The 14,028-nt window shown below is 32.6% G+C and overlaps 1 protein-coding gene across 1 annotated transcript in view; it reads left to right on the forward strand.

Annotated features, from left to right (window-relative positions):
- The window catches only part of sn (fascin domain-containing protein singed), a 100,389-nt gene that overhangs the window by 75,773 nt on the left and 10,588 nt on the right, over positions 1–14,028 (forward strand). Inside the window, exons 4-6 of the mRNA XM_088269469.1 lie at positions 1,645–1,792; positions 3,191–3,433; positions 4,413–4,584. Coding sequence (XP_088125595.1) covers positions 1,645–1,792; positions 3,191–3,433; positions 4,413–4,584 — 563 coding nt within the window. The remainder of the gene's footprint in view (positions 1–1,644; positions 1,793–3,190; positions 3,434–4,412; positions 4,585–14,028) is intronic.

A 14,028-nucleotide genomic window follows, 5' to 3' on the forward strand; every position in this document is an offset into this window, starting at 1 on the left:
CATTGAACTAGCATATTATAATACTGGTATTTGATGGGTAGTTAAATGCAAATGAAATTACGTGAAAGTGAGTGGATATTCAAGATCCAGTTTGTTTATTCGCTTACTAGTTAGTCGTTGACTATTTTCGTTTTCGTTAAAATTATGTACTTGTACCTGTCTAATAAAGAAATCGATTTTTTTAATATAAATATTGCGGCAAACAACTTTTTTACTTGTATAATTATTATTGTAATAACATTTTCTAAATGTACTGTTAATGATCGATTATTTTGAATGAAACTGTTATTATGTCCGGTGTTTGACAGATATAGTACTTAAGGTGGATCGCAACATAGTATTTTCATATCTATATTTACTTTTCATAAAATGAGGTCGGAAAAAATATTAATTTATTGTAACTGCAGACAGTTGGTAGAATCCTAAATTGAATTGTTGGGTAATATATCCAAAATAAAACAAGGTTTTTGTTGGATTGAATCCTACGTTTATTTATGTATATCTTAATACGTAACGCGTTTCGTCTTCTTAGGACATTATCAAACAGTAGTGTTTGATAATGTCCTAAGAAGACGAAACGCGTTATGTATTGAGATATACATAAATAAACGTAGAATTCAATCCAACAAAAACCTTGTTTTATTTTGGATATATTACCCAACAAAAATATTAATAATTAGTTACTGTGAATCGAATTTCATGAGCGCACTTAAAGTATGTACGCACTTATTAATTGGAATCCTAATTTCTTTATTCTGTCAATATGTGGACAGTGGAGTTATTATTATTTGTGTTTCAGATATCAGGCAGTGTTTGTAATTGAAATTAAAATAAAAGGTTTTTATTAGGAGTACTATAAATAAATTATATCAACACGAAATATATCATTGATTTGTAAAAATATTAAGGTTAAGAAAATACACACAGTTTTACGTTGTGATTCTCTTAATGTTTTTTTTTAATTCCTCTGACTACGCTATAATTTACTCGTGAGCTTTATACTGTCCTGATAATTTTATTATTAATTTATGTCGAATCATTATTAGTGTATCATGTTATTTATATAATATCCTTAATATATCGCTGATTTTTAGCTTTTATCAGTTCGTTAAAACCAATGATATAATTATATTGGTTTGTAAAAAGTTAAAAAGGCAAAAAAATGTATGAAAATACGGTGCTACGTTGTGATTGTCAAACACATTGTTTTTTTACAACATACAAATAATGTTTATTTCTTACATTCCTCTAACAACGCTATAATTTACTCGTGAGATTCATTCTGTCCTGATTATTTTACTATTAATTCATATGAAATCATTAATTGTGCATCATATTAATTATATTTTTAAAATATCCTTAATATCTTGCAAATTTGTAGCATTTATCAGTTCGTTTCTTTCTTGATATAGAGATATAAAGATGACTAGAGGGAGACCAAAAAAAATCATGTATGCTGCAAAGAGAGAACATGGTTCGAAGACATGGCCTAGGTGACGTTGTTCATGACAGAAGGACCTACAACCTGAAGACGAGGAGAGCTGACCCCAGCAGTCTACAAAGTCGATAGTTGCGATGTAGCCAGGAAGAAGAAGAAAGTTCGTTTGTTTCTCGGTTTAATTTTAACCATTCGTCTTGTTTCAGCGTGGCTGAGGATGGAACTGGTCGTTGGGCCCTGAAGAACGTCACCCGGGGTTACTTCCTCGGCTCCAGTTCTGACAAGCTGACCTGCACCGCCAAGGTGCCCGGAGACGCCGAGTTCTGGCATGTCCATCTTGCGGCCAGGCCACAAGTAAGCGAGCAAATTATTACAACATCATCAATAACCATTTTTTTTTTTGGAATATTATTATTTTTAATTTATTTACATAAACTGTATACATTTATTTAAAAAAATTATAAACATATTTTAAATATTTTTTGCAGAGACCCACCAAGCCACCTTGTGTGTCTTGTCGGTGGAGTTCTCTTTACAAACGTTTTTTATTGTTTTTTTTATATATTTTATCCTAATATGTACAAAAAAGTATGAAAATAAAATTAAAATAAAAACAATTTTTCAATTTTCATAGAATTAACTCTTGATCATTTGTCTATTCCTTTATTTTACCTTTGTTCCATATTTTATTTTGACCTCTTACCTCCCTCGGTAACATATTAAAAATTAATTGTAATTGATATGAAAGACGTAGATAAAAAAAAATATGGACATCATTCGGATGGACAGACAAAATCATGAATATATTGCAAGCAGCAATTTGTATAGATTAGTCGGCTGATTCAGTTCATTTTTCTGCCCCATCAGATAAATAAACCAGTGTGATTATTTTTTTTTAAACCAGTTTGTTTTTATAAATAGTGATAATTGATCAACGGCACCTTTTGATACTATGTAAGAAGATTGATCACTTTTAACTCCAAAATTTTAGAAATCACTAAATATAGAAAACAACCTCCCAAACTATCAAAATTTGGAGTGTAGTTGTAAAACATAATATAATACGTTCTTTGCATTTTATAATGCGTTTACTTAAGTAAGGTACTTAAGTACATATTACTTTTTTTACTGACTTAAGTACTTACTACTACTATATTAATTAAAATTAAGTACTTAAGTAAGGTAGTTGGTAGTAGCAGTAGTAAGTAAAGTACTTAAATATTTTTTTTATTCAGCCTTCTTCTTGTGTCCAGTATTGAACAACGGCCTCCCTCTTGGACTTCCACAGTTCTCTGTTGGACGCGACTCTCTTCCAGTGCAGACACTTTTTTTCCGTCGGGTTGTGGTCCCGTGGTCTCTTGAGTCAGAGTTTCTCGGTTCGATCCCACTGTACCACAATTTGATACCTATTTCTAATAATAAGCTGCTAAGGCTTGAAGTATTTTTGTAAATGATAAAAACACTAATATTTCTCTTTTTAAATAAATAAAAAAATGTCATTAGACCATCTCGGCTGTCCAAACTTAAAACACAGTAAGGGACATTTTTTGTAGTACGTTTTTTTGCATTTTTGGACTAAGTATATTCTACTTAGTCCAAAAATGCAAGAAAAACGTACTACAAAAAAATGTCCCTTACTGTGTTTTAAGTTTGGACAGCCGATCTTGTCTGGGGCCTATCCACACTTCCGCGTCCTGTTTAGGCATGCAGTAACTAAAGTAATATGATTTAAAAACTCGCGTTTTTGTTCAGGTGAATTTGCGGTCCGTGGGTCGCAAGCGTTTCGCCCACCTGTCGGAGTCCCTGGACGAGATCCACGTGGACGCCAACGTGCCGTGGGGCGAGGACACGCTGTTCACGCTGGAGTTCCGCCAGGATGAGGGCGGCAAGTACGCGCTGCACACGTGCAACAACAAGTACCTCAGCTGCGGCGGCAAGCTGGCCGATAAGTGCGGGGCCGACTGCCTCTTCAGCGCCGAGTACCACTCTGGCCAGGTAAACACCCCGCGCGAACTCTTCAGCTTGTCAACAGTATAATAATAGCCAACAAGCTTATTCTAACCTCTTAAAGAGATATTATTATATATTAAATTAGATAAAATTATTATTTACAAAATTTCAAGTCCGAAACATAGAAACCATTTATAAAAAAAACGCAATTTTTCAAATACTAAAAGGTGACAAATATTTGAATTTCAAAAAAGTTTATCTTCGAGATTCTTAAATGATTTTTCAACTCCAAAATGCAATACTAAGCAATTTCAACAAAACTTCAAATATTTGGGAATGAAATATTTCAATAAACTCCCTAAAGAAATAAAAAAAAATAGAAGATAAAAAAATTCTTAAGGAAAAAATAAATTCCCATTACATATAAATCTTGAAAAAATATATTAAAAAAAGACTATTATACCATTAATTACATAAAACATTAAACCATGAGTGTAAGTCCCTCTCCAAGCACAAGAGCTCAGTCTCTTTTTTGGAGAGGCACAGCGACTCTAAAACTAAAGTTTGCCATATGTATAAATGTTTAGAAAATGTATTATATTGTACTTAAAAATGTAACTATGTTAAATAAAAAAATTAAATAAAAAAATGTATAATTCGTATATAACTTTTTCTTTAAATCACTATAAATATTTTATTATAACTTAATTATAATGTCTACCGATTTCAAATCTAACCGCTTCTTTTTCAAGTTTTTCAAGTTTTCTGATTAATACTGATTTAGACTGATTAATCTAGTATATAAAATATGTATATTGATTTTAAAACAAAGTTATATTTTAATTTTAAAATGGAAAATCACAAAGTTCGTACTTCAAATATTAATAAAACTCTTGAAGAGACATTGAGAGAGGATACTGCAACAGAAGTCGACCAAAAATTCCCCTCTTTATTATTCTTCTTTTTATGGTTCGAGGTTTTGTCAACTGTGCGATTGGACTAATATTTAAATAACGTTTATCAGTTGGCACTCCGCGACAGCAGCGGGGCTTATCTGTCTCCGATCGGCTCCAAGGCAGTCCTGAAGACGCGTTCGCAGACAGTCACCAAGGACGAGCTGTTCTGCCTTGAGGACTCACTTCCTCAAGCATCCTTTATCGCCGCTCTCAACTCGAGATACGTCTCCGTTAAGCAAGGTTAGATAATCCTCTACTACTACTACTACAACTACTACTACTACCATTACGCCGTTTCCTCGCAGGGGTATGCAGAGAAGATGAAACGCCACACTCTTCTATCCTGACATACACTCCTTGCTTCCTTCACATCCATACATCTAGTCATACATGCCCCCCAGACTCCCTTTTGATACTGCCAGATTTTAGGCTCTAATTGATCTGATCCTGCCAAGTCTTTTTTTCGGTCGTCCTCGTTCTGTTCTCCCGCTTACATTCGCTCAGTCATTAATCGCCAATCATATAATATAAACTTGTGAATCATCCATACAGAACAACCTCTATTGTTCGGACCAAATAATGTATGTCACAATTCTTTAATCTCTAATTAGTATTCCGATGTACTCGATGAAATATAACAATGCATTTATCACTTCAGATTTTCTATTATAATCGTTAAGTAATAAAGATGGATCCCCGTCTTATCTAAGGATTATGTGACTATTAATTTCATTTAATATATTATTAATGATAACATAAAAAAAAATATCCAGTTTCATCGACTATTAAAATATACATATACTTACATACATAATATACACGGTACAAAGAGACACGCATCTAACTTTCCAATGTCATTTATACATATCTATTAAGTTAATGTATACATAGCTATTAAACATTTATACATATCTATTAACAGTATGTCGTTAAAAAAATAGTTCATACATTTTTTTTGTATTTAGTAATAAATTCGTAAATTGATAATTACGAAATCTTAAAAAAATATGGTGGCATCTTTTACTCCAGACTCAGTCAGTTAACAATGCGTTTTATTTGTTGCCTGTAAGGAAAGATTTTTGTAATGAATATATTAATATTTTTTTTTTCAATAAACTTCTTTTCATGTAAAAAATAAATATCATACGTGGACATACGACTTATGTTACATTTATACAAACTGAGGGAACGCAACACGTATATTTTTTTATGCGAACGCAGATTTTCACGGCCACTGGTTAATTCAGATTAAATGTTTTCATGGAAACCCCGTGTAACTTATTTAATTTCTTTAAATACTTAGCGTTTCGACTTCTCCAAATTTAGGAGGTCAAAACGTCTAAAAATGCAACATTAACACGTAATTACCCAGAGTACCGGTTCCTTTTTAGCATCCCTTGCAATGATTATGCTTTGTTGGGTATCTTTTTTCCCTCTTTATTTTATTATGCACTTATTCTACCTTTATTATCCTTCCCAACATAAACTATTGACGGTCTCGTCTGGCTCGTGTTACCGAGTCCGTTCCACCTCAGGATTCAGAGTCAAGGTCTCTTACGAAGGTTGGAATGCCAAGTTACTTATGCATTGCACTGCACGCCATTCCTAGAACGTTAAATACCCATAAAATTGAGATTGGTTTCCGCCAATTTATGGCCCATCTTTGAAGCCTTTCGTACTATCAACTCGCTTGGAGCTTCATGCCTTTTGAAACTGGTCGAAAGACTCGGGCTCTTTACACATTCTAATTAGCGTTTTAATTGACTTTAGAAATCGACCAAACACTCTCCGTTAGTAAATTAAAATTGTCAGAAATGCTGAGTAATTATATATCGATTAAAGAACGTCTTTGAATGTTTGTTAAAAACGCTACACTCCATAATATAAAACCGCATCTATGATGCCTCCCGAAATAATGTGTTGTATCTAAAAATAATTAAAAACCGTTTTTTCCCCTTTATAAACGGCTGTATTCAATTTGTACATAATATATTACATGTTGTATAAAATAATATGTTTTCCCATTTAAGTATATTATTGGTTCAAAAAGTACTCATCTAAACAAGGATGAACATATAAAACAAGGAATTATGCATTAGCCTGAAAGATTGTATTATTATTGCTTTATTGTTAGGAAGTGATATATTCCAGATATTGATATGGTCCACGAAATCATTGCCGTGGTTTTGCATTCGGAGTATAGAATCCAGACACTGTCCGGCTGTTATTACAAAAAAAATACTTGACGGTTTCTCGTGTTTCTGGTTGGGGCATAAATATTTATAATTTTTATTCCTTTGACAAACATATTTTTTTATAAATTCATCTTGATATTGAAGGATTGATCAAAATTTCCATACAGTTGACGTCAATATTTCATTTAGTTTTGATAACCAAATCCTGGAGCAGACAGATTTATTTCTTAAGATATGTTTAAATAATTTCTCTCTTATGATTTGATAAATATAGTATACACACGTTTTTAGTTTAAGGATTATAGAAAAGCTTATTGGATTTCTATCTTAAACATATATGTATGCATCACGGATTATGTTTGATATAATCCATGACATCCACCCCATACACATCGCACCCTCGTACAAGATCCAAGTAATGGTGATGTGGCGCAGATCCTGAAGTAACACGATCCAGATGGCTGTACGCGCATTGTATTTGCCTAAGACCACTCCCTTTCTCATTATTTTGACAGTCATGTTTACACATTCCTTAGATCAAAAATATAGATCGTGCTGACTAGTAGCTTTTTACGAATAACGTAAAATTATGTTTTAAAAATGTAAAATTAGGTTGCTTTAATTCTTAGCCGTTGTGGTAAAAAAAAATTATGCGAACGTCTTATTTGATTTGGTTTTTGGACATTTATCCCATCTGTTATATGCTCCTAACGATTCAAAAATCTCGACTGTCTATAAAATATAAAGCAAACGATCAAATAAGTTATATGAAGGCAAATTATCCATATCGCTCATTTGCTAAATCAACGATAAGATGCATTCGAAGCCATGTCACTTTATTTATGATTTAAGTTATTTATTTAAAAACCTTACTTTATAATTCCAAATTTGAATTCTATCGTTGTTCTTGCAAATGAGTAAAATCATATATAGCTTAAGGCTTCGGCTAGTAAATACCAGTTTAGGATAATCCTACCTATTACCAAAAGTGAGAGCAATATTTCTTAAATACGATATTATTGTGAAAAAAAACTAACTGTGATTACGAACCGGTTAGAATTTATAAAAATATAAGTTATTGTGTTGATTTAATATACGTACCTATACATTTCTCGCTTTTTATTTATGTAGTTATTTCTGTTTATATTAATACCTTGTAATATTATAAATCTAGATATATGTACAAATAATAAAAATATTTAATATTGAAATAAAACAATACACGAGTATGTTTAAATAAAACAATATTCTGGAGTTCCATTTAAGACTTTTAGCATTGTAATGTAATGCATTTACTTTATTCTTACATTCGCAACACATACTTGAATCCTTCAAGAGCAAGGTAACAATTAACAATTAGGTTTTGTTAAGTAATACAATACCTGACGTCACTCGGACTCGCGTGAGGATGCCACTTTATTTCTTGTTTACCCTGTACTAAGTACCCAGTACAATATCATGCTCGGTTGCACCGGTCCCGGTTCCCAAAAAGATATAAACAACTTGCGTGTTTTAGTGAAACGTCACATCGTGTTTATGTAACCGACACCCTAGCGCTGGTGCTCTACCATCGGAAATACTTAATCCGGATGTAATCCCATATGCTACTTTAAACCAGACGGAAATCCACCTCTGGAATACCGCAAGGATCCTTCCTTGGTCCATTACTAATACAAATTCTAACATTTGTTTAATTTTCAATGATGACCTTTCGTGACAAAGGACTAGCAGAGCAATCGTTTGTTTATCAAAACGTTGGGTGTATAAATCATAGATCAACTATACTTGGTTAACAAATTAATAAGTAGACAACATAACACATGTATGACGTTTTCACTTCTAGTAAAATAATTGAAAGTAATTGATTGTGTTTGTATAAAATTGTATGCATTATTGAATTCTGCCACAAAACGTAAAGCAGATTTACTAACACAACCTCGTATTGACAATGATGTACATAAAATATAATGTTCCTGTAAAGTGTGATTGGGCCGTTTGGCTATATGAGGTGATTCTGGGAATACTTTTATTTCATTTATCTATATCTGGAGTAAATGGAGTCTAGAAACTGCCTTCAGGCACTTCTGTCAGCTGCCAGCTTCCTTGCATCCTTCCAACTCAGGTCAGCATCCCGAAGTTCAGACGAGAACCGCCGACGAATTGTCAGCAATAGACGCGCTAGTCGGCAGGAACCTTTTATTTGAGACTAACGTCGAACGACGGATACCTCTTTTTCAGTTGTATAGTTGCTCTGCATGCGAAATGGAGTTGTATTGAATAAATGCTTTTGCGCCGGCATAAATTGATAATAACCGCGAACTGTTCGTAGGTATACCGACAGAGGAAATATGCAAATTTAACGTGTAATATTTTTTTACGTTTAAAGTACAACTACAAATAGCTGTTACCGCAGGTGGGTAATGGTGGATTAAACATATTCACTCCTCGGTCAGACTACTGAAAACTGGAGGTTTTCATATTTGATCAGAGTGATTAAAAAATGTCGATAATTTAAATATTCGATGTTCATTTTTTTGTAAAAAATCTTTAAAATTGATTTGAATTAGTGAAGGGATTTATTAAAAATCGCGTTATATATTTGAAAATTGATTATTTCATATTGATCTATCGAATGATGAATAATATCAATTCGATTGGAATGGAAATGTCATTTTCATTTAACATTTTGTAAATTCTCTTTAACGTTTGAGATAATTTGAAATAATTAATATATCGATTTAATGAATTCGAAGACATAATTAATTTCAAAACTAGTCGATCATTTAATTGTTGGAATGTAAAAAATCTTATTTTATAGATTTTTTTGTGGTTCAAACTTTTTTAAACCTCCACTCGTTCACGCGTAATTTTGGCTGTAACAAAATACGTTGTAATAATAATAAAAAGGATATAAGTGGAGATATAGAAAAGAAAAGAAGGAAAAACATAAAAAATACAATAATTAACCAAAATTAACGAAAATGTAAAATAAATTATTCGATCTACGTTAATTAAATTATATGAAAATGTGGACAATAAAAGTTTTTGTTACCTTAAATGTACATAACTATGGTTCAAAACTAGTTTGAACATAGTAAAACAATAATAATAAAACCCTTATCCGCACCCCAATGGTGCATAGGGCACTACGTCATATAAACGCAGTGTTATCTTGATCGTTTACGCATGAAGGAAAGGTGATCAGCCCTCCGCTTCAGGTACCAGTCCAGGGTAGTATTGAATAAATATAACAGTGAAAAAATCACTTATATTTATTTTACCCCCCTTGGGAATCGAACCCGGGACCTACAGAACGGTAGCAGAGCGTGCTGACCATTACACTACGGAGGCGGACAAAACATAAACATAAACATCAAAAATGCCGCTACATCAAATTGTTTATGCCCTTATTTTTACACTTTGAATTAGTAGATTGTTCGTTTACCATGGACATTATTTTCCGATAAATAAACGAAGAGGGCGCGTTTTGAATAAACCTTTTAACACCAGACAGTACTTTGATCGAACCCGGTATGCCTGAACGATGACTATTAAAAATAACGCCAGACAGTGATGGCCGGTAGCTGCCAGAAAATATAATTAAATGGTCCCAATATTTATTATTCTTCATTGGAATGGAATCCGACTTCTGTGAATTAATACACTGTTGCGAGTAAAAAACGTTAGAAATCATGTCGAGCTTGATTTCTTCGAATAAGATATTGGTACGATATATTAAAAAAAGAAGTTGATTCATGCAAATCAACAAAAAATCCAGGAATTTCTCCGTTTCTTAAGCCCAAAGCTATAGATATGTATCCACATTATCTTAAAAAAAACTCTTTAAAAAAAATTAAATTAATTAAAATATAAATAATAAAAAAAAAATAGAGGTAAAATATCCGTGAACAGAGTTGTATCTGTGTACAGTTTTTTGATCACTTTTTGGCTATAGAAAATTATTCATATATTAAAAAAAAAAACACTTTAGTTAACTAACCAACTTACCATCATACTGCTTCCCCGCAGTGGCAGGCAGAGAGAATAGATCACTTTATACATAATCTTCGCCTCTTTCCACATTCATACATATACGCCGATTATTCCGACTCATGCCCATTTTCCTGTCCTGACCATTTTCAAGTATTTGAAATATTTGATCATGGCAAATTTTCCTCGGTCTTCTTCTGCTTCTATTGCCAAACACATTTGCCTCATAATTTTGTTTGAGTATCCTTTCTTTACTCATTCTATTCACATGCCTAAACCATCTCAACACGCCTGTCTTATTTTTATCGAGGAGGTTATAGCAAAATAGTTAACTTTAAAAAGTATATGTATTAAGATTTTGCTAATTATTATATGAAAATAATCATATCAACACTTTCACGGCAAAATGTCGTCAACGCCAAATGGGTAACTATAGTTTTGTTTTTACTTATTCTATGTTGCACCCTCATGACCGAGAATCGTGAGTCACGATTGTGACCATCATATCTCTCACTCCTTTCAAGAACGTCATAAATCAAAAATCGTCAATTTTGAGCTGTGCATGTTTTCGGAATGCCCAGAAAATGTACTATATCCCAGCATAAGAGGCATATTTTTAACTTAATATTTACCCGCTACAGGGCAGAAAGTGTTGTTTTTGCATTTTGAAGAAAATGTATTGTTTAATTATTTTTTTCAAATATACTAAATATTTTTCAAATGGAGAAAAAACCTTAAGGTTTTACCTAAAAAGATCTGTTCCACAGTCAAAAGTTCAATAAGTGGATTGATACTTATTTTGAATACATTGTGTTATATTTTTAAACATTAAAAACTTTCTCCTGAAAAATCAAGTTTTTTGTTTTATGACTTTCTTGAAAGGAGTGAGCGATATGCATAGAAGGGAGGTATGTTATTCTCCTATTTCTGATGAGTACGTAACTCGATTTTTGCCTATGGCGTTCTAGAAAGGAGTGAGCGATATGTTGTTTTGACAATATTTCTCCATATCTCCATTCCTCCAGCCTGCACTGCTCATACCTCCCCCAACAAAGTGCTTGCTGCACTCGTGACTCGGTCGCTTCAACGAATAGGCGACCTCCCTCTTCTCTTCGGCCATCCGTTCTCTGGACCACAACAACTCGCTTTTGAACAGATGCCCGAAGTATTGCAGGATGCGCCTGCTCTTGGAAGAGAGGCGTTTGTTTTAGTAAATCTACTGAAAATATACGCACGTTCTGTTTTTACTAAGCTTTAAATCGTTTCTCAGATTGTTCCAAAAGTTTTTTTTAATCATGCGTCGGATTTACAAATTACAAATTTTATAAAACTTATTTATAAAACTGTCAATTTGACAGTTGATAGTTGATTTGTAGTCAGTACGTTTTGCTATTTCACGAATGGCATTGATGTCACAGAGCTGTGGTTTCAACAAGATGGCGCAACATCCCACACCGCGGGTGCCACCATCAATCTATTCCGAGAAATTTGAATTTGTATACCTCTTAAAAAACACCCTATAATTGTATAAAACTTACATTCTAGTCCATTTTATTATTTAAATATTGAATTTTGACACATCCAGTTTCAATTTTTTGCTACCATTCCATCGATCTTCGAAATAGACAAGCCCGTGCCATGTACCGATGTGATACATTAACCAGCTGCCGTGTACACCTTTTTTTTAATTTTCATTATTTAATAACATAACCGTAAAACACTTCTATCTTCGACCATATGTCATAATTAATTTGCATAGATACACCTTGCATACTTAAGTCTATTTCAAACATCGAGATCGTCCATGTAAACAGTGGAATATTTGTAATTACGGTTTTTTATCGTTATGAATATGTTTGATTGAAATATATCACACACAAGTAAAACGTTAAATTGTTCATATGTAGTAAGCAAAATAATACTAACCATGATTTGAAGATAACCATAAAATTTGTCCGGTAGATGATCACGTAAATTGGATAGTGTTTTTTGCATATGATTATGTATAGGGATAAAGGTATGTGTAGAGGCATTTCTGGATTTTAATTTTGGATAGATAATTATATCTGTTTGATATTATTTTTTCAGCGCAGTGTCGTTATTATTGTTTTTATTCGATCGCCAGTATTTTAGCCAGCGAGTAACAAAAAACTCGTTTTAATGTGAAATAAATCACAATGTAACATTCTTTCATTTTAGTTTTTAATTCTGTATCAGACACTGAATTCTTTCTCAAGTTTACACACCTGTAATAAAATTTACGTTAGCATTATTTGTAACAAAATAAACCATACAAATTTGATATTATTTCACATATTAATGCAGGTACATAAATTGCAAAAATAAATGAAAAGTACATTTTTTTTTAAATATTCCTTCAGATAGAGAACAACTGCATAAGAAAAAAATAATGGTATAGATTTACCATAATAGGCGAGAAAAATATGCTAGGTATAATCTCCATGAAGAACAACGGTTATGCCGAATTTTTCTTCGCTATTATTTAAACGAATATATCGACTGTTTCGCGAAAATTCACGCCCGCCGGCTACAAATTGAGCAAGTCCATAATTTGCATCGAAACAGCAAGAACGGTAACCAAATTGAGGTAAATTCATCAGGAAGTCCCCTATTACGTTGAGATTCTCTCCAGGAGCCATCTGATTGGCTCGGTATAGGTAAAACCTGCCACCGCTGCAAAGTGTGATGATTATTCCGACTCGATTAATTGTAAAGTCGTCCAAAGGCTTTGAATCTTTGCGCGGAACTGCTTTGATTTGCGAAACAAATTCAGTTCCACGGATGCAGTCAACGACCGCGTTAAATTGGTCATTATTCTTGCTGATGAATTTCAAGTGCGTAAAGGTCGTCTGGACTTGAATCTTAGATGTCTAAGATGAAAATAACCCCAATTTTTATCTTATTAGTGCCTAAAAAATACGCGATTCGTTTTGGATTAATTTTAAATGTTTTTAAATAAATGTTTTTAAAAGACTCAAAATTTGAGATTCATTCATCTAACTTCCCTCATTTTTTATAATTTTTTTTTTACCTGAATGCTAACTATTCAAAAAAGTATATGTGTGATTAATATTACCCTGGACTATGTACCTGAGGCGTAAGACACCTTACCTTCGATATAATCAATGATCAATTTAACATTGCATCAATTCGATGTAGTGCCCTATACACCAGGAGTGCAAATGAGGATAAAAACAAGGAGATGAAGTTATTGGCATTTTCAGTTTTGTTTATTTCCATAACAATGCTGAATTTGGTTCATACAAAACCCATACTACAGTATTATGGTCAGGGTAACAACACTTCTTTTATTTTTACAACTTTTCAAAAGTTATTCTATTACAATGTTGCACTATTACAAATTTACTCACAAATTTATTTTGATTAATAATTATGAGAGTGTTAATTCTAAATAATATGACAAAATCTTATAATTGATTACCACTTTAGTAGCAAAATTTACGTTTTCCTCAAAAAA

Source organism: Brachycentrus maculatus, unplaced genomic scaffold, assembly GCF_059751285.1.
Source record: "Brachycentrus maculatus isolate JH-2025_06_01 unplaced genomic scaffold, ASM5975128v1 h1tg000353l, whole genome shotgun sequence".
Classification (NCBI taxonomy): Eukaryota; Metazoa; Arthropoda; class Insecta; order Trichoptera; family Brachycentridae; genus Brachycentrus; species Brachycentrus maculatus.